At 43.1% G+C, this 21837-nt stretch overlaps 1 protein-coding gene and 1 pseudogene across 3 annotated transcripts; both read left to right on the top strand.

The window, feature by feature from the left end:
- Positions 1 to 1399: 1399 nt before the first annotated feature.
- On the top strand, positions 1400 to 5198 carry LOC127295676 (uncharacterized; annotated as a pseudogene).
- A 1330-nt stretch (positions 5199 to 6528) lies between these two features.
- Positions 6529 to 17153, top strand: LOC127295677 (uncharacterized). 3 transcript variants are annotated; one of them, XM_071819233.1, is made up of 11 exons: positions 6529 to 6905; positions 7110 to 7237; positions 7370 to 7516; positions 7604 to 7750; positions 7837 to 7983; positions 9012 to 9059; positions 13649 to 13762; positions 14296 to 14412; positions 15578 to 15691; positions 16576 to 16904; positions 17082 to 17153. In XM_071819233.1, exons 1-10 carry the CDS (start codon positions 6608 to 6610, stop codon positions 16618 to 16620), a joined length of 1305 nt encoding a protein of 434 aa, XP_071675334.1. In that variant the 5' UTR covers positions 6529 to 6607; the 3' UTR covers positions 16621 to 16904; positions 17082 to 17153. The 3 variants fall into 3 exon arrangements, with proteins under 3 accessions (XP_071675334.1, XP_051181623.1, XP_051181624.1); XM_051325664.2 differs by having other exon boundaries at positions 6530 to 6905; positions 14299 to 14412; XM_051325663.2 differs by lacking the exon at positions 17082 to 17153 and having other exon boundaries at positions 16576 to 16915.
- Positions 17154 to 21837: the final 4684 nt, after the last annotated feature.

Genomic DNA, 21837 nt, shown 5'->3' with positions numbered 1-21837 from the left:
GGAATTGGTACCAGGGCCACCGCAACGCCATCCTCCGAGCCCCTCCGGCCGGTCCTTCGTCGTCTCCGCCGGCTCTGCCTCGTACGCCTCACCATCTACCTCGTCGACCGCGGGCCGCTTCGACGTCCACCGCCGCTGGTTCATCATCCGCCGCCGCAGCCTCTTCGGCCACGACGTGTGAGGAAGCGGTCCGTCGGACGAAGCCGTGCCGGCCGGGACTGCCGACGAGCCTGTTTCCGTGTAATTTCCCTCCGATCGCCGATCTGTGGCTGATCCTTTTGCTCCTTTTGCCGATCATCTGGCCGTACTTGTAGCGCGGGACGGCGGTTTGTTTGAATTTAAACTCTATCCGCCGAACTCCGGGTGGACGACTGGAAATACGGTACTCCCCACGCCTTAATTTCGTCCAATCCGGAGGTAGTTTCGTCCGGATTTGGGCGTGGGGAGCCCAAACGAGTGGGGATGCTCTTACAATTGGACAACTGGTGGTATATAGGAACTGTTGCCACATGGCTGAGACGGGGTGCGAGCTTTGACTGGCCTAGATTATGGACTGCTATAATAATAGTTTCAAATCGGGTTGGGAGAACCTTTACTGCTTTCCTGTCCAGTACTAGATCTTGCTGACAAATAAAGCTCGCAGTTAAGTGATTGTGAATGGTCATGAGTCGGGAAATATTTTTCAGGTGGGTTGTTTTGAGCTCACCGTCGAGGCTTGACAGATCATAGCTGTAAAAGCATGCAGTATACCGTGTCTGAAGTAAAGATTGCAGCAGCATGCAGGGATCAGAAACGTGCATCGTCACTGCAAAAGGGCCACATGAATTTGCTATTCTCGTGACCAAATCGGCCGTCGCGCCGGTCCCGGGGCGAAAAGAGGGAAAGATCAGAAGAAGGTCGTGAACCGAACCGTGACACTGGGCAGACCATACGACAGCGAGGTGACGGAGCGACGGCGATCTTTTTGTTTGCTCAGATCTGAAAGTGTTGGCTAGGTCGAGGTCTATCTACTACGGACTACAGAGACACAAATCTGTGCTTGGTGTGTAGGCTGTGTCAGAGATAGTTTTTTGGATTTCTGTCGTCTCGTTGCATCGGAGAGTATATATATCTGTCGCCGTCTAGTTAGTGGTCGACGCAGCGTGAGGAGAGAATAGAACACACGAAAAGCTGCTGGAGATGGAGGCCGGGCCAGGCACCACTGGACGCGCTGGTACGAGTCCGAACGAACCCACCGAAACCCGGCGGCAAGTCCAGGTCGGATAAAGCAGCGGCGCAAAGAAATACTGTAGCGACAACCAACATGTGAACGGCCAGGATGCCGCGGGACGGGGCGGGGCGACTAGTCCAAGCAAGCAAGCAGGCGAAGAGAGTCCCAACAATCCAACCACTGCCCAGCCCACCCATCCCGTCCCACTCCGGCACCTACGCCGCGATAAAAGCCACCGCGTTCCGTCCTCCCCCACCTCACCTTCCTCGACGCCCCTCGTAACCTCCACCTTCCGACTTCCTCTCGCCTCACCTCACCTCAGCTCGCCGCCGCCGCCGCCTTCGCTGACCTGCGCGTACCGGTACCGTTTCGAAACCGCACGCCACCTGCGCCGCTCTGCTCGTCTCGTCTCGTCCCCAACGGTAATTGCGCGAGTGCCGGCTGATTTCTGCCCGCGTTTGACGCTGGGATCCGGCGATCTGGTTCTGATTCGGGGTGATTTCGTTCTTGTGTAGAGATGGGGACGGGGCGGCGGCGGGGGGTCCAGGGCGACGACAGCGACGAGGAGTACATGGTTGAGGACGAGGACGAGGAGCTCTGCGCCTCGAGCGGCGGCGAGGAGGCAGGGGGCTCTGACGCGGAGTACCAGGTGGATGACGAGGAGGAAGAGACGCCGCGGCCGGTCAAGGGCGCGCGGAAGGGGAAGTCGAATCCGCCCCCCGCGCGATCTCGGCGGCGGCGCAGGTACGAGGACGACGACGACGACTACTCGCAGGAGGAGGACGAGGAGATTGGCGAGCAGTACCCGGAAGAAGATCTCCAGGAGGAGGAGGAGGAGGAGGAGCCGACGCGGCTCAACGGGGAATGTGGAGGCCGCGGCCAGGCTCCGGTGCCCGAGCGATCTAATCGGCGGCGGCAGGAGGAGGACGTGGACTTCGACCCCGACTTGGACGAGGGGGAGGAGGACAGGGACATGGATTTCGACCCAGAACTGGAGGGCGACGACGACGATGAGTGTGAGGACGAGGACGAGGAGGAGGAATTCAATCTCAGTCGCACCAGAAAGACGCAGCAGAGGATGACCAACACCGTGCGCCGCCGAAACCCCGCCCCGAAACGGCGAAGCGGGACGAAGAAGAAAAGCGGTTCCAAGCGAAAGGTTCGTTCAGGCAAGAAAAGGAAGGCCACGCCTGCCGCGAGGCGGCGGAGAAAGCATACGGCCGTCGAGCGCTACATGGACGGGGACGACGACGACTTCATTGTGGAGGACGACGATCAGGTCGAGGTGAGCCGGAACCCACGGAAGAAGGCCAGGTTCGGGAGGCAGGACCGTCCGGTGCCGGTTGCCGAGGCCGATATATGGCCGGCTGTCGACTCCGACACGTCTGATTTCGAGTTTGGAACGTCTGACGAGGATGCTGAGACCCCGATGGCCGAGCCGGTGCGAGTTGCGGCTAGGAAGGGGAGGAGAAAGAAGGCGCCAGGGTCATCCTCGGACTCTGAATTCCATGTCTCGGATGAGGGACTGAGGGGTGTCGGAGAAGAAGTGGTCGAGAGGAAGAAAAGGGCACTCGTCTTGCAGTCAGACTCAGACTCTGAATATCATGTCTCGGATACGCAGTTGGAGGCTTCCAGAGAAATTGTGAGCAAGAAGAGTGTGTCGTCCTCGGATTCTGAATTTAATGTCTCAGATAAGGAACTGGGGCATGTCAGGAAGGATGCCAAGAAGAAGAAGAAGAAGAGAGTATTTGTCTCAGGGTCATCTTCAGAATCTGAATTCCACGTCTCAGATAAGGAATTGGGGCATGCCAGAAAAGAGGCCAAGAAGAAGAATAAGAAGAGGGTATTCGTCTCAGGGTCATCCTCTGAATCTGAATTCCACGTCTCAGATAAGGAATCGGGGCATGTCAGGAAGGAGCCCAAGAAGAAGAATAAGAAGAGGGTATTTGTCTCAGGGTCATCCTCAGAATCTGAATTCCACGTCTCAGATAAGGAATTGGGGCATGTCAGGAAAGAGGCCAAGAAGAAGAATAAGAAGAGGGTATTCGTCTCAGGGTCATCCTCTGAATCTGAATTCCACGTCTCAGATAAGGAATTGGGGCATGCCAGGAAAGAGGCCAATAAGAAGAAGATGAATAGGGCATTCGTCTCAGGGTCGTCCTCAGAGTCTGAATTCCATGCCTCGGATAAGGATTTGGGGTGTGTAAGGGAAGGAGAGGCCAAGAGGAAGAAGAGGGTATTCATCTCGGGGTCATGCTCGGACTCTGAATTCCATGCCTCAGATAAGGACTCCAGGGGTAAACCTCAGGAGGATCAGCCTATGCTGCCCGTGTCAGTGAGGAGGATTTCTCTTGCAAGAAATGGAGAGGACAAAGGAAAGGAGAAAAAGGAAGCAGTGGATGCTGGGAAGCAGACGTGTGGGATATGCTTCTCTGAGGACCAGAAGATGACTCCGCAGGGCATGCTGAATTGCTGCTCGCACTACTTTTGCTTCCCGTGCATCATGGAGTGGTCTAAGGTTGAGTCAAAGTGTCCATTGTGTAAGAGGCGCTTCACAACGATTACCAAGTCATCGAAAGTGGATCTTGGCTTGGAGCTGAAAAAAACTGTAATTAGGGTTGAAGAGCGTGATCAGGTAACTATTAAGTTGTTATTCCCTCCCGTTTTTAGATGGGTAACCAATTCAAAACGTAAGCTAAAAATATCAAAACATAATTGTTGGATATGTTTACTGTCATTATGTGTTTTACACTAAATTTATTTCTGGTAAACAATGCAGCCTTATAGTTTTTATTTTACTGGTAACTTATCATTTAGTTGTCTGTTGATATATTTGTTCATTGCCATGCAATTGACATTGTCATGTCCAAATTCACAGTGCTAACTTGTGTATCAATGTTGAGTTACAACTTACAACAGGCAAGAAATTTGAATTTAGGGGCATTATATTCTGAATTACTGCTTAAATGTTATACTTGCAAGGTTTCATGAATCTACCACTCCTTAATCATGTCCGCGAATCATTTACATTCACCTTTCTTGTAGTTCTGCCTACTTCCATATTCTCAATAAGCCTTCCTTCACCTTGATCTTGTTTGCTGCGAAAAATGTTAGCAATATTGTTCTACTATGTTTTTTTCTTGTTTGCATATTCTCATTTTCCTGCTTCTTGTACAGGTTTATCAGCCCACAGAAGAAGAAATAAGGCGCTGGTTAGACCCATACGAGAATCTTGTGTGCATAGAGTGCAATCAAGGTGGTGAAGATAGTCTCATGTTACTCTGTGATATTTGTGATTCCTCAGCACATACTTATTGTGTTGGCCTGGGAAGAGAAGTACCTGAAGGAAATTGGTACTGTGGAGGATGTAGACTCGCTGGCGAGGGGCCATCATATCCTAGAAGACTTAGTAATAGCAATTCTGCACAGGTAACTGCACCAATTGGCATATTCGAAAGGTCACCTTCAATCAACTCTTGGCAAACATTTCAAGGGTTTGATCTAAATGCATCACCTAGAGAGAGTTCTAGGCAAAATCATCCTGCTGAATCACAAGCTTCTACCGCGGGCGTATCAACTCCATCTGGAGGAAGGCTTGCAACTCTTTCTCGAAGACGTGGATGGATGCGCATTTTGCTAAATAGACACAGACCATCAGACGGTTTGGACTTGGGACATAATGGTGTACAGAACAGCGACAGTCCGGCAAGAGCTGAACTAGACCGCATGAACTTCTTTGCTTCATCAGACTCCAACTCGTTGCAGCATAGTGGTTATGTATCAAGAATTGAACAAAACCACATAAATCTTCATGCTCCTTTGGAAGCCAACAGTTCACAATTGCTCCTTGATGACATTCGGGACCAGCACCGTTTTTCTCCTTCGGTTCATACTCCGAGAAATTCAACTCCATGCATATCTGTGGATGGGAACAGTTTTCCAACAAACTAAAACTGTCAAGCCCATGTGCAGTATAAGTCCCCATTAGGTAAGTCCCCAAGCATATCTTAGCAAATGGTTCATTTTTAATATTTAAGTGGTTTCTGTATGCTTCATTTTGCAATGTACTGAATGAAAAGAAACACGCAGCCGGTTAGGAATTTATTTACTTCATTTTGTTTGTGAAGTCAGGCAATTTATACAAACTAATATATATCATTGTTTGTTTCAGAATGTCATTCCATTCTGTTAGTGGCTTGTGGGATCCAGCATGACAAGGGCCTTCATGTCTTCATATCCTCCCAGTAATTGCGATCATCTGCTTGTGACACCCAGTATCTCACTCAATATAGCTGGCCGTTGTTCTTCAGCTTGTTTTTCAGTGATGTAGTCAATGATAGAAAATAGCAGAAAAAGAACATGTCCTCCTAACATTCCATTTTAGCTTAGTCATTTTTTGTTTTCTTATTGGCATTCATTCAATCCTCGATACGGCCTCAAATCCTCAAAGTTCGCGCATTGACCAAATGCGATCAAGATGTTTCTGAACTATTGGGCAGCTTCATGTATATACATTGGTGTATTGGAGAAGCAAGATCCATCAAGATTATTCTTTCAGTTTCTGATGATGTTGCTCTTTAGCCCATGATTAACTGCTTTGCCAATTTAACTTCCTAGACTGTCTCATGTAATGATTTGTGTATTGCACAGTGGCTCGGTAAGCAGAGTACTAAAAAAGGGGTCATGCTAAAATGAACTGCTGGGAATCCACTGTGTATAGCAGCTACTCAAAAGTCAAAACGTCCCTCTACTGTGTTATTTTTTAGTATACTGCAAAAACGCCCTCTTGTACTGTAAATTTAGGAGGAACTTTTCAGTATATTAAAAAACATGAAATTTTAACCAATTTCTAGCTGATTTCGGTGGTACGATGAGAGCTTATTGGGAGATTATGAGAGTAGATAAGGACAGACACCTGATAATGGATCCACCTGGAACAAATACATAGTATCGCGAGATTAGGAGAGTGGATATCTTGGCATCGAAGATGCAATGGAGTGGCGCAAAGTTGAGGGGGAGCGGTTCGGCTGACGGCACTTGGGCTATATGTTGATGATGCTTTTGTTTGTTCTATGTTCAAATTACGTTCAAGTTTTATTAAAAAAAAAAGATTTTAGAGAATCTGGAAGAACTACATCTCCGTATCCTCTGAAATGGAGTACTGTATTAGAGGATGATGGACTTTCACGGATCCGCTAAGTCGGTCTTAGGAGAGATTTTGCGTTTTATCGAAAGAAAAGAGAGATTTTTCATATGAAAAGAGAAAAAAAAAAGGTTTTGCGTGAGAACCAAACGGCAGCACCCAACCTAAAAAGCCGAAGTCCCGTGCTGGTCATGACTCATGACACCTGACCTAGGACTGCAAGCCCTACTCGCAACAGGGGATTCTTTCCGTCCATGGCCATGAGGGTCGACTCGGCCATCCTCGCCGTCGTCGTCACCTTCCTCATCCCCCTCCGCCTGCTCTCCTTCGTTGTCCGCCTGAACACCTCCGGTAGCGCCGGCGACCTCCGCCGATCCTGCACCGCCTTCGCCATCGCGGCCGCGCTCCTCGCCGTCATCTTCGGCCTTCCCCGAGACCACGTCGGTCAGACGGGGCACTGCGTCGCATCCGTTACCAACACTGGGGAGGATGGTATGGGCCTAGAGGTTCGGCTGGAGATCGAGCAGCTGAAGCTCCAGCTCAACCGATTGGGTACGTCAGAGATTAGTGACTCACTGTCCAGCACCAATTGTTCTTGTGTTAAGATTAATAATGAGTGCTGTGCAAATATGTGGTTACTACCTTCGCAATTGTGATTTGGGATTGAATTATTCTTTGGGTTTCATGGTACACTTGAACTCTTCTGCTTGTGCCCTAAGAAGATTTTTTAGGACAATTCTTGAATTGTGCATGCAGAATCACTCTGGGAGAACAATTCGAAAGCATCGGATGGTAAAGGTCATGGTTCAGATGAAGGTGGCGAGGTTGTGAAAGCGATGGAACTGGACATTCAGGCTCTGATCAAGGAGCAAGAAAACATCAAGGTATGCATCTGGCGATTGGTGAATTATGGTGAACAGAGTGAGAGAGATAGTGATAGATTATGCCATAAATGGAGTAGTTGATGTGAAATTTGAGCGCTCCAGGTAGCTTGATATTTTTTTCGTTAACTACAGGCCATGCTAGTGAAAATGCATACAGAATGGGAAAACAATTCAAAAGCATCGGGTGACAAAGGTCATGTTTCAGAGGAAGATGTTGGGGTTGTGAAAGCGATGGGACTAGACATTCAGGCTCTGAGCAAGGAACAAGAAAACATCAAGGTATGTGTCTGGCATTGGTAAATTAAGGTGAATAAAGTGAGAGAGAAAGTGATAGAGTATGTTATAAAGGTTTTTTGTTAACTGCAGGCCATGCTACTGAAAATGCATACAGAATGGGAAAACAATTCAAAAGCATCGGGTGACAAAGGTCATGTTTCAGAGGAAGATGTCGGGGTTGTGAAAGTTATGGGACTAGACATTCAGGCTCTGATCAAGGAACAAGAAAACATCAAGGTATGTGTCTGGCATTGGTAAATTAAGGTGAATAAAGTGAGAGAGACAGTGATAGAGTATGTCATAAAGGTTTTTTTTAACTACAGGCCATGCTAGTGAAAATGCATACAGAATGGGAAAACAATTCAAAAGCATCGGGTGACAAAGGTCATGTTTCAGAGGAAGATGTTGAGGTTGTGAAAGCGATGGGACTAGACATTCAGGCTCTAATCAAGGAACAAGAAAACATCAAGGTATGCGTCTGGCATTGGTAAATTAAGGTGAATAAAGTGAGAGAGACAGTGATAGAGTATGTCATAAAGGGAGTAGTGGATGTGAAATTTGAGCACTCCAGTTAGTTTGACATTTTTATTGATCCATTGGCCATACTAGTGAAAAGAATATGGTATGTTTGGTTTTGAGCACCAACTAGCCTAGCCAAAATTTTGGCATGCACGAAGCAAGGGCATGACCAAAATTTTGTTAACTTGTTGGGAACTTTGGATTATAGCTATTGTTACTTCGAAATTTTTACCAAAATAGGCCTCCATTTTGTTTTCAACCAACTGACCTGACAAACATTTGACAACTTACATTGGCTTGTGCTTGATTTGGTTCCAATTCGTTCAAAAGAGATAAATGAGGATAATATGGCTGAGATGGTTTGGACCTCCCCTTAGTGCTGTTTTTTTACATTATAGTGGTAGATGATGGTTCTTTGGCATTGAGCCCTTGATACATCTATGTCTTGCAAACTGAAACTATTTGTGTCCTTAATTTTAGTGGAAGATCTCTCTTCCCGAATATTTTGGAACCATTTGATTGAACCTGAAAACAACCTTCATATGTTCTAGAATGCAATTTTGTCCTCTTCTCGTTCTCGAACAGTACAATTGCACTGCACTGATCACTATTGTGCTGTTTGTGGTCCCACACCAGCACTAATGGTGCTTAAGTAGAACCGTTGGGGATAAGGAGCAGTGGAGCATTACTTTTTTGTACATCCGTCTCCACAGTGCAAAAGAATTGACTTAGTACTAGGTCACCGGATTAGGATTATCCATGTCACTTCACCAGAAAATAATACATACACACACACACACAACTTTACATTGTCGTTTTACAAGGAGAGAAGGGATTTTAACCCCCAAGGCTCAAAATCTTGAGCCTAGCAACCTGTGAAATACCTGTTTGATATTAGATTGGACGCTTCGTAAATTTTGTCAAAATAATCTATCATTTAATATCATGCATTGACTTTTGTGCCTTTTTTATGTTGTAGGAATTATTATGGACTTCTGACAGTACTATCAAGTCAGTCACAAATGAGGTTCCTCTCTCCCTCCCTCCTTTCCCCACTTATCTACAGGGTCAACTTTAGAAATATTGTCTCGCTCGTCAGTAGTTTTTTTTGGGATACTAAAAGTTTACGATATAATTAAATGATGTGTCTTGGTAGTTTCCCTACAGTGTAGTATAGTATGGAATGTTAAATTAAATTTTGATTTTATTTGTGTTTTATCTTCTAATTTGATGCTAGTTGCATAAATTGCCAGCGTTTGCAAATATTTGCATATAATAACCGATTCTTCCACTCCCTCCGGCCCAAATTACTTGTTACATCCCTCCGGTGGAAAGAGGAGATGTCAGCTTTTGTTTATGATGCTGTGTGATGTGTCTTGATGAACTGATCAAATAGCCAGACTAACGAATCCATAGGTGGGCAAAATCCATCTTGAAGTGGGAGAGGTGGTCTTCTGTTGCCTTGGGTGACCATCAAGGGAGTGGAGATCGCCATTGGTATGCAGCTTGATCGTTGACCCTGATGCTTGTCTCTGGAAGTGCCCATTTTTCTAGCTCTGCGATGACCAAGTGTGCCCTTGGATTTGCACCCTGCTCCTTGGTATCATGCAAGTTGCCGGCGATGTTGTCCAAATCCTTATCTGTGGTCACGAACTTGTAGTCCAACCTGTTAAGATGCTTCATGATGGCGATTGGGGTGGCGTTGATGTTCTGAATGGCATCAGATGGGCCATCATGATGAAGGTCTGTTGCTGATACCACAATTCAGGTGGTGGATGGTAATCAGGGTGGTGGAGATGGTCCATTGGTCCTGGACCCTTTGGACAACGCTCAGTTGAGGATGGCTGCCACACCACGAGTTCATGACTAGGAATTGGCGGAGGATACAACAACATCAACATCAAAGCCTTTTTCCCAAGCAAGCTGAGGTAGGCTAGATATGAAACCCAACAGAAAAGAGAACCAAAACAAGGAGAAAGAAAGGAAAAAAGGAAAAAAAATAAAGAAAAAGAAAAAAGAAAAAAAGGAAAGAAAGGAAAGAAAAAAGAAGATAGTGACTAAGGTTCCGGCACATGGATCGCTGATCTCCATGCAGTCCTATCAAGAGCCAAGACTTTCGGTACATTCCAATCCCAATCCCTCAGGTCTCTTTTTATCGTCTCTGCCCACGTCAACTTTGGTCGTCCTCTACCCCTTCTAGTCTCCTCCATACTCTTTAGAGTTCCACCGTTAACGGGAGCTTCTGGAGGCAACCACCTTAGTCGGTGTTGGACTAGCTTCTCGTCGATCGGTGCCACCCGTAGCCTATCATGAATTACCTCGTTCCTAATCTTGTCCTTTCTTGTATGGACGCACATCCAAGGGAGCATGGGCATCTCCGCGACACTCATTTGTTGGATATGTTGTCTTTTAGTGGGCCAACATTCTGCCCCATAAAGCATCGCCGGTTTGACCGCCATCCTATAGAACTTACCTTTTATGGGATCTTCTTGTCACATAGGATACTGCCGCCACTTCATCCACCGTGCATTGATCCTGTGGCAAACATCCTCATTGATATCACCATTGCTTTGCAACATTGATCCCAAGTACGGAAGGTATTCCTCTTGGGCACTATCTTTCCTTCTAAACTAACATCTTCGTCTTCGCCACCAACACCACTAAAGTCGCATTGCATGTACTCAGTCTTGGTCCTGCTAAGTATAAACCCTTTGACTCCAAAGTTTGCCTCCATAGCTCTAACTTCCTATTCACGCTGGTCCTAATTTCGTCTACTAGCACCACATCATCAGCAAAGAGCATACACCAAGGAATATCTCCTTGTATATCCTTGGTCACCTCATCCGTCACCAAGGAAAACATGTATGGGCTCAAGGCTGACCCTTGATGTAGTTCTATTGTGATTGGGAAGGTATCGGTCTCACTATCACCTGCGCGAACACTTGTCACAACACGATCGTACATATCTCTGATGAGGGTAATGTACTTTGTTGGAACTTTGTGTTTCCCCAACACCCACCAAATGACCGTCCTTGGTATTTTGTCATACGCCTTCTCCAAGTCGATGAAGACCATATGTAGGTCCTTCTTCTGCTCCCTATACCTCTCCATAAGTTGGTGAAGTAAGAAAATCGCCTCTGTAGTCGATCTCCTGGGCATAAAACCGAATTGGTTTTTAGTGACATTCGTCACTTTCCTCAATCAATGCTCGATGATTCTCTCCCAAAGTTTCATAGTATGGCTCATAAGCTTAATCCCTTGGCAGCTAGTACAACTTTGGATATCTCCTTTATTCTTGAAGATAGGTACTAATATGCTTTTTCTCCACTCTTCGGGCATCTTGTTTGACCAAAAATGTGGTTGAAAAGCTTAGTTAGCCATACTATTGCCATGTCTCCAAGGCTTCTCTACCCCTCAATTGGGATATCATCAGGGCCAAGGGCCTTTCCTCTTTTCATCCTTTTGAGGGCCTCTTTAACCTCAAGCTCTTGGATCCTCCGCACAAAACGCCTACCGGTGTCGTCAAAGGAGTCATCCAGCTTGGGCATAGTGCCCTCAGTCCCATCATTGAATAACCCATCAAAGTACTCCCTCCATCTGTTTTTGATCTCTTCATCTTTCACTAGAAGTCGATTAGCCTCGTCCTCGATGCATTTAACTTGGTTGAGGTCCCTTGTCTTCCTCTCACGAATTTTCGCCATCTTGTAGATATCCTTCTCGCCTTCCTTTGTACCTAGTATGTCATATAGCTCCTCATTGGCCCGCCCCCTTGCTCCACTCACAACTCGCCTTGCATTCTTCTTGGCCTCTTTGTACTTCACCATTTTGCTTGTGCTTCTATCGTGGTGCCAACTCTTGTAGCACTCCTTCTTGATAGCCCTTTAGACATCCTCATTCCACCACCATGTGTCCTTAGCTTGTGGCTTCTTAAACTTGGTCCCTCCAAGCACCTCCCTAGCTACCTTTTGAATGCACGTACCCATCTTCACCCACATGCTATCCGCATCTCCCTCTTCGTCCCATGGCCCTTCCGTGATCATCCTCTCCCTAAAGGTTTGTTGTGCTTCCCCTTGGAGCTTCCACCACTTCGTTCTTGTGATTTTGATGCCTTTATCCTGCATTACACGAGCGTGAAAACGGAAGTCAGCTACCACAAGCTTATGTTGCGCCACAACACACTCCCCAGGGATCACCTTGCAATCCAAACAAGCCCTCATATCTCTTCTTCTAGTGAGGGCAAAGTCAATCTGGCTAGAGTGTTGGGCACTACTAAAGGTCACTAGGTGAGATTGCCTCTTCCTAAAGAAGGTGTTAGGGACTAACAGGTCATAGGCTACCGCAAAGTGCAGGATGTCTTTACCCTCCTGGTTTCTGTCACCATACCCGAAGCCTACATGCACACCCTCAAACCCTATGTTAGTTGTGCCCACATGGCCATTGAGATCTCCTCCGATGAAAAGCTTCTCGTTTGACAATATCCTCCAAGTCCTCCCAAAACTGTCGCTTAGCGCTTATGTCGAGCCCAACTTGTGGGGCATAAGCACTCACCACGTTCAGGACAAGATAATTGGCGGAGGATAATTGGGATATTTTTCTTGATTGAAGATGAACCAGGGGCAGGCATTATCACTTTGTTGATAGAATTCATGAAGTGGAGCCCTAAAAAATCTGAAGATACCTGGAAATAACTCTTTAGTGGAAGGGGAGTGATGTTTTGGCACATGGGAGCGTATGCTTCCTTTATTTCGAAATGCATGTTAGACACATTTTGAAATGTCAAAAAAATTGAAACAAATATTTCGCACATACATCTTCATGTGCTACGTGTTCACAAAGTCGTTTCGTGAAAAAACGAGTTAACGTGTGGCGTGCGTAAAAAAGACAAAATTCGGTGCTAAAAGAAAGACTTGTCACAAGATAAATTTTCTCTTTTTCACGTAGACTACAAAAAATATCATTTTTTCGTGAAACTTGGCGAACACACATATATTATGGAGATGTACATGTAAATTTTTTGTCTAAATTTTTGAACACTTGGAAATATGTTTTTATGGTAGAGGGATCATACGCACCCGGGAGCCGAATTGAGTTTCCCAAGTTAAGTCTGTCTCTAAGACATGTAACCTTGTCTAAGAAGGGGCGGCGCGTAGTGGAGGCCATACCTGGCCATGGCCCATCCTTCTCTCCCGGTTTTCCCTTAAGATTTAGTATAAATCCGGGCCCACTAACATCAACTGGCCCAGGCCCATCCTTGGTATTGCTTCACGCTTCGCCACTAAGTAAGAAATATGGGGGTATCTATCCCTTGATTGCAGCAACCTGCACTTGCTAGGATAGTTTGCTTAGTGTTTGTTTGCTCCAATATTGGCTACTTCTACTGCCCTATTATTCATTTAAAGGTAAACGAACCATTTGAAGTGTTGAAATATCACAGGGATTGTAGGCTTGTACTAATGAACGGCAAACCTCTTAACTTTTCAATGAAAAAATCCATTATGAACATCGTCGACGTGACTTTAGTTTTAAGTTCGGTATCCATTCTTACTTTTTGTCCATTTGAGAGTTCTTTTTGAGATCTCTCTCGATGAACTCATTTCCTGGGCATGGTGATACTAGGTTCAAATTCTTGCGGCGGAATCAAGAAAGATGAACTCTGATGTATACAATATATGGTCATTGGCCAACGATACAGAGAAAACTGTTGAAGCTCTACATTCAGATGTCAAAAAGGTATCTACTTCTAAGTTATCTCAGTTATGATAATCTATACTTGGCAGTTGCAATAGGTTTAACTTCTTTAACTATTCGCTTCTGCCTATGATTTATTAGAATCTTATCTTATAGTATATTTTGAAATCTGGATACAATTTTCTGTTAAAAAGAACTAATGGTCTATCTTTCAAACATTAGTACATATAAGAATGTTCAGACCGTTGTGCTATCTTATTTAGTGAAGTTCAAACGTTTGACAATATTGTTGCGGATGCTCTAATCCCCAACCTCATGTTTTATTTGAAAATTTATCATGATAATTGAATGATGTGAAAAGAAGCATATGCAGTCCCCATTCCTGAAAGTTTCTTTCTTCGGACAAACAACTGTCGTAGAGGTTGCACATTGTAGCTTTTTTACTTATATGCCTTGTGTTCTGTTTGGAAGCAAACAATGCTTTAGTTGTTGATTCTCCTCTTTTGATGCTTACATTTTGTGTTTGCGATTTTGTTGGGAAAGCTGTTTGAATTAGTCATCTCATGGGTGGATAGCAGGTTCAGGTTCTAACAGATGAATCAAGAAAGCTGGGCTCTAGTATTCGCCAGGTATGGTCATTGGCAAAGGATACTGGAAAGAAGGTTGAAACTCTATATGCAGATATTGAAAAGGTATTTTTGTCTTGGCTAACACCTGTCTTGATTCTCTTAATTAGTTACCGGTGTTACTTTATGTTTATTATTTAATTCAATTTGTTGTCTGATACTAGAATTTGAAAATCCAGATAAATTTTGAATCTAATAATTTTGCACATGACTTTTAGCAGACAAGAAATTTTAGACCACTCTTATCTTGTTAAGCCAAGGTACTTAAACATGAGAAAATTTGAATGATTAAAAATCACCATTGAATGTTCTAGTCCATACCCTCGTTATTTTTCATTCGCATTTATCATGATGAGTCTGTATATGTGCTCTGTTCCTCTTTGTTTCTGTATGTCTCTCTTATCTCTTGGTTCTCTCATTCTCTCCTCACAAAATCCCCCCCATCTTTCTCAGTCACTCCAGCATACTCAATGCCCCCTGCTCCTCTTCCATGCCACCAACAGGTGTGCAGCAGCCAGCTACAGCACCAGCAGAGCGACGGCGGGCAGCCAGTCGGCTGGCTAGGCCACCACGACACTCCTTCTCGTGCCCCTCTGCTCCCCATCTCTAGTAGCATCAGAAGCAAATGCGTGTGGCAGCAGGGGTCTGCCTCCTCGTCGCTGCATCCTTGGGCGACGCCTGTTGGCCCACCAGACCCAGCGCTGTCTGCCCTGCTCCTCCAGATCGAGCAAAGCTTGGCGACGGCCCGAGTTATGCAGACTGTGGCAGCGCGAGAGGGTAACAGTGACCAACTGGACCATTCCTTGAGGGCAGTTGGTCGATGCCAAGCGGGGGAGGGGGGGGGGGGGGGTGACTTCACAGAAGTGCAGACTGGGGGAGATGTTTGCTGATAATATATTTTACTATTTTTGCGGAGCGAGATATCGAGTTTGTTGAAACGGCATTTTTCCGGGTTTTTTTTGGGACAAATTTAGGGATGGCCATATGTCGAGCGACTTACCAAGTCAGTTGGACTTGTTCTTAAACTGTAGGTTGTTGCATGCTCTGATGTATTCATGCTTATTTTTGTGTCTTATTGGAGGAAAATAGATTTTGCAATTAGTTATGGGTGCAACCCTTGCTGAAAACTGTTTCCGGCTGGCCATCTCATCGTTATTATGGTTATAGGTTGAAATTCTAATCGGTGAATCATTTTTTTTTTGAGAAACTAATCATCGAATCATGATTGTAGGTTCAAATTGTAAGTGATATGTCAAGAAAGATGGAGTCTAATATGCATAAAATGTGGTCTTATGCAAAGAAGACAGAGAAGAGGGTTGAAGACCTATATTCAGATGTCAAGAAGGTAAAACTTATGTAGATTATCTTCTATTTTACTTTCCTTGAATAAATATTCACAAGAGAGTGAGAGACACAATTTTCTCTTCCATAGCCCTTTTGCATGTGTGTATACTTTTATTTAGATACTCCTGACTATACGATATGAACTTTGAATGTATTTTTAAATTCTAGTTTTCAGGTTTTCTATCTTAGGCCCTGTTTGGAACATGGGGAAGTCGTAGGAATAGTGGAGCAGTTCACACAGGAAAATAGTAGTAGATAAGAATGTTCAGCCAACTTGCTACATTAACTAATTTTCTGAAGTGTCTAAATCATTTAAGGCTGACCCATGTATTTCAAACTTCATGTTTGACCAACATTTAGAGATAGGGTTCATATCACTTTTTTGTTCACATAATCCGTGTTTTATTAGTGTATAATAGTTGGTCAAACTTTTTTGTTGAGTACTTGGGTGCCTTTATGTTTTTGAGTGGAAGGAGTAATGTCAATAAGTATCATTTCCTTAGTTTTTATCTTTCTAAATTGTTATAAAAGGTAGAATCATTGTTCAATTTGTTTTATTATTTTGTTTGAGTTGGCTCTTCTGAACCATTTGTTTGGTACAGTATGTTTAGTCTATTTTGAAGCTAAGCCCTAATGTGTGCATGTGGTTAATCAACAGTAACACATTAGTTGGGTATGCCGCAGTTGCAGATTTAATGTAAAAACAAACAAAGTGTCAACCACAATAATATATGCCTGTGGGTAATTTCTCCCCCCCCCCCCCCCCCCCCCCGCCCCCTTTTTTTTGTTGAGTACGAGGACTTCATGATCTCGAGCACAAATCCGTATAGATGGAAATTTCCAAATTTACCTGCTTGGCTGCTTGCACTAACATTATTTGTACAGGGTTTCAAGAAGAATGGACCGAAAATTCCTTTCTGGACGAACTGACAATGTCATCGCCTCATTGACTTAATCGACTACCATCGGTCTGGGCATGGAGTAATATAGACGAGCAAAGGGGCGTTGTTTCAGTGAATATGTAATACATCCCTTGCATGTTGTAGGAGACAGCTTATCTTCTTGATTCACATGGGATGTAGCGAGATGTAGTCTCAAGTATGTATATGTCATGCACTACGCAGGTCGTCGTTTGTTTCCGAGGTGTGAATCAATATACTTAAGGGGTTGTCACATGAATAGTGTAAATAGCAGTTTATAAATGTTATTTTCAGGCTTGTTGTGACGTGGGCTAAGCCCAGTGGTTGGGGTCGCAGTGGCGTACCCTAATGACCGGAGTTCGATTTTTGGAATTGTAACGTCAAGTTCCGCTTCTACTATATCAAAAAGTGTCTAGTTCAGCTCAAAAAAAAAGTGTCTAGTTCCTCCTAAACACGTTTTTTTAATTCCAGGTTTGTTGTGAAACATGGTCGATCAAGGAAGGAGAGGTCCCTAGGCTCTCTGGAATAATTTCAGATTCGAAATTGGATGGCTACGTGTAATATCCCAGGTAATGGGGTTACAAAAAATAGAGGAAACAGATGTGTGCATTGCATTCATGCATAGAAAATCTGAGGAATTTTCGCGCTTTAAAGTAAAACAGTCACAGTAACTGAAGTTTCACTTGACCTTGGTGGAATTGAAGTAGCTCATCAAATCAAGCGCCATAAACCTCAATGTGACTTTGCTTAAACCTTGTTTTGGGTAGAGATGATTTGATCTAAGGGGTTAGATCAAATGGAACTAATAATCAACACAACAACACTTTACTCAATGATCAATTTCTTGATCTTATAAAAGATTATAATATGGTAATCCTTGTCATAGCATATGAACATCAATTTAATTGTAAATCAAGTAACAATAAAATGGAGAAACTATTATTGACTTAGCTTTTCCATGCCTTAAACTAATCCTTGATCTTACCACAAACCCTATGATACCCAATCTACTTTAATCTTGGAAACAAGACAAGGAGATCCAACTAAGGAATATAATTCTTCTCTATCTCAAATTATTATACATCAAACCCAGAGAGGTGAGAGATCTTTATTATTTATTAGAGAAGCAATAATAAACCTGGAGTTAAACCTTGGATATACATTCATGTATTCCAAACATCACTTTGAAGAAGAACCCTATGATATTATTCCAGACCATTCCTAGAGAGAGAACCATTTATATTAACCATAGATATTGGTGACCACATAATTATCTTTGGAGAATAACCTTAGGTTAGTATTGAAGTCCTTCCCAAGTGAGAGAGACCATTCATATCAATTCTAGCTTTACCTATTAATGAATAAAGGACAATCTTTGAACTAAAGTATTGGGTTGTAAACCATTTCATCTTGGAGTGGTGAGATAACCAAATACCAAGTAGAATAAGACTATATCCATGAATTAGTGAAATAAGGAGTGGAATAATCCAACTAAGTTAGACAATCGAATCTTTAGCTTAGCAACCTAAATAAATATTAGGAGTACACCATAAACCCTAGAATAAACCATTCCTGTATGAGAGAACTCAAGCTATAGAGTTACACTCAAGATAGTTGAGGCAACACCTGGATTTGAGGGAGAGAGATATCCATATAACCAGATGATTATATCATCATTGATTAAGTAAAACCCCAACATAATATCTCAGGCAATCTCCTGGGATATAATCTATTGAGACAACCATAGCCATGTCCACCCAAGAAACTATAAGAGAGATATTATACCCTAGTTGATAAAGACAATGCTTGATCATGGAAGTGAGAAACCTATTTAATGAGAGATACCTTAGGAAGCCAAACCTGGATCATTATAAATTGAGTGATGAACATAAACCCTAAGAATTTTAGGTAAAGATATTAAGAACAAGTTGATCATGCCTAATCCATGATCATGCTCTTGAGGTATGTGAGGATAAGTTAAACCCTACTAGGATAAGTATATCCCATTTCCACATGAAATCATGGGGAGATCACTAGTAAGCAATCCTAGACTTGTATCCCAATCTTTATTTGTGAACCACTTGGTAATCACAAATAGAATCATACCATATCTATATTTCATAAATTAATGAACCTAAGAAAACCTTAGAGTTAAACACTATACTTTATATGGTGAGAAACCATCCATCCATATGACCAAAGTTAACTATAAAAAGAACTACAACCACTGTAGTTACTTTAATGATTAATTGAGAATAATAATAGAAGTTAATTGGTAGAAGATAAAACCAACTCCCAAATCCTTAGTAATTAGAGAAGCACATGAAATATTAAGCAAGTAACCACTTTATCATGGTTAGGGGAGATTAAACCCTAGCACATGCAATATGGTGTCACCTCATCTCACAACCTAGAGTTAAACCTCAACCCTAGTTTATGCATCACTTGGATGATCATAACTAAAAACCTAAACCTTATTTGAGACTCAAACCATGTGTCATTAGGAGTATATGACTAGAACCCTAATGGTTCATTAATTAAATCCTATGCTTCAATTATAAGACATAAGAGCCACCTAATGCTAAGTCCCATAATTAAAACCACATAAGTAGTGATCAACCATTTATCTTTGTAACCAAGATCAATTATGATGGAACCAATATCTACTTAGATCCTTTCAAATATAATGTTAATATTATCTTTAATAAGGGGGTTGTAATAGACATCATAAAAAAACCCTAACAGATTGATACTCACATAAAATCATATGTGAACAACCAACTTCTTAAATAAGATAACAAGTCCTAATGATAAACTCTAAAATACCTTGAGCTGGACTTACCAACTCTAATACTTCCAATAGATTGATCCACAAGAAAAACATAAAAATAAAATGAGGATATAAAATCATGCTCATTTGCTATTTTGAATAAAACACAAGTATGTAATATAATGCTTTATAAGATACTTGTTTCAAATGGATTATGGGTGTAATAGTCATTTCACAACATCCAAAAGGAATTAACACAATTGAGACACCTGCCAAAAATAATAGAATTCAAATATGAGTTCAATTTGATAAATTATAAAACAGAAAATGAAAACAGAAAAAGAGAAAAAGAAGAAAGGCCTCACCTGGACCTTACCTGGCCGCAGGACCCCAACAGCAGCCCATCGACGCAGCCCAAGCGCCAGCCCAGCAGGAGCCCGTATACCCCTTCGTTAAAAAAAATCCAGAGGAGGTCGTCCTCATCCTCTCCTCGCGCGGGGGTGACAGCACGAAGCCGTGCTCGGCTTTGACTCGCCGGTGGCAGCTCCTCCTCGTCCGACGGTGTGACGAGGCGCGACCAGGCGCCCTATAAAAGCATCTGGATGAACACCCGCATCGAGTTCTTCCTCTTCTCTCTAATTTTCTCCAATGCCGAAACCCTAACCTCACAAACTCCGATCATCGCCGCCGTTCGGAGCCTCCCCAAACCTCGCCGTGGACACCATCATGATCAGCACCCTCGACAAGCTCACTGGGCAAGGGGAATCGAGCTCGGAAGCTCTCAGTCGCCGGAGAACCGTCGTTCCCTTTCGCCGGTCACCGCCAGAAATCCGACGATTGCCGTCGATTAGGACCACCTCCGGTCACGCCGTCAAGCCCTACAGCCTCCTGGTGAGCTTCCGCATCTCACCGTGTCCCTGGACTGCTCGATTATGCCCTGTAGTGCCGTCTCGCCGCCGTTCCTTCTCCGCCGCCGCAGCACATCATCGCCGGCCAAGCTCCGGTGGTCATTAGCGGGCGGCGCTGGTACTGTTAGATTCGCCGTGTCGTGCTGAGTATCATGGAGTGGTTGGTTTGCCCGCGGGGTGAGCACAACTCCGGCGACCGTCGGCAACTGGCCGTCGGCCAGCCTTTCCCTGCCACCTCGACGCCACCATGGCGGATGACGTGGCTAGGACCCCACCAGTCATTGACTGTGGGTGTACCCTGGCCGGGTGTGTTTAGCCCATTCATTTCAAATTTAAATTCCAGAAAATACTGCAACTTCAAATAATTATAGAAAAATCATATTAACTCAGAAAAATAAAAATAAGACATCAAAATTCTTATAAAAGTAAATACTATCCAATAAAAATATAAAATGAAAATTTTATTTTTAATAAAAATTCAATTATCTAATACTTGTTATTTAAGTCTTTTATTTTAATTCTAAATTCAGTTAAAATTCAATAATTAGGAAAAAGGTATAAAATAAATAAAAACCAGAAAGTAAATAAGGAAAACATTAAAATTAATTTTCCTTTACTATTAACTTATTAAATTATTATCAGAAGGATTTAAACCCTAATTAATTATTATCTTAATTATTTATTAATTAAAAATAATAAAATACCAAATTAAATATTATTTTAATTTCAAAGTTCTAATAACTTCAACTTTACCATGAAGTTATTAATCATAGAACCATAGGGTAAATAGCAAACCCTAATTCAATATGGAATGATATTACAACCCTATCATTTCATGTGAAACCTAAAACCCTAATTCAATTGGGACACCTAGCTCCATTATTACATGTGAACCCTAAATTGCTTTCTAACCTAAACCCTAGGTTAGAACATGTGATCATGATATTTTGATTTCATTCATAGAACCATAGTAGCTTCTAAATGTTTACCTTGATCACATAAAATGTAGCAACCATCATTACTAAATTAGTATCCCATGTATTCATTTTAATCAAACCTAGATGATCAAATAGAACCAACCATAATTCCTATCCTTAGAGGCAACAACCTTAATTATCCATATTTGGCATCACATCATTGTGATTAACTCCATTAGCAACCATGCTAATATTGACATCATATCCCACACACACTAAACCCTATTAGTGTGAGATAATTATTAAACATCCTATCTAGGGAACCACCATTCCTTACTTAGTGAATCCAATAACAAAACCTAGACAACCTCAAACTTAATTGTAATACTTCTTATTAATTAAGAAGTATGTTCTTCAAAAGTTATTCTTTTGAAGTAAAGAAAGAATCATCATCAACCCTGCTTATAAGGACCTATAAACCCTAACCAACTATCACCAACAAGGTATACCACCTTGATAACAACTATTGGTAACTAGATGTTTAGGCTTAATTCAACAATACAAGCCTAGTAGCTGATGAATCCAACCAGGTTGTGATCCATCTAATACTAACTTCAGAAACTAGATGAAAC

This window comes from Lolium perenne, chromosome 4, assembly GCF_019359855.2.
Source record: "Lolium perenne isolate Kyuss_39 chromosome 4, Kyuss_2.0, whole genome shotgun sequence".
NCBI classification, from domain to species: domain Eukaryota; kingdom Viridiplantae; phylum Streptophyta; class Magnoliopsida; order Poales; family Poaceae; genus Lolium; species Lolium perenne.
This window is presented reverse-complemented; position numbering and strand designations above follow the sequence as displayed.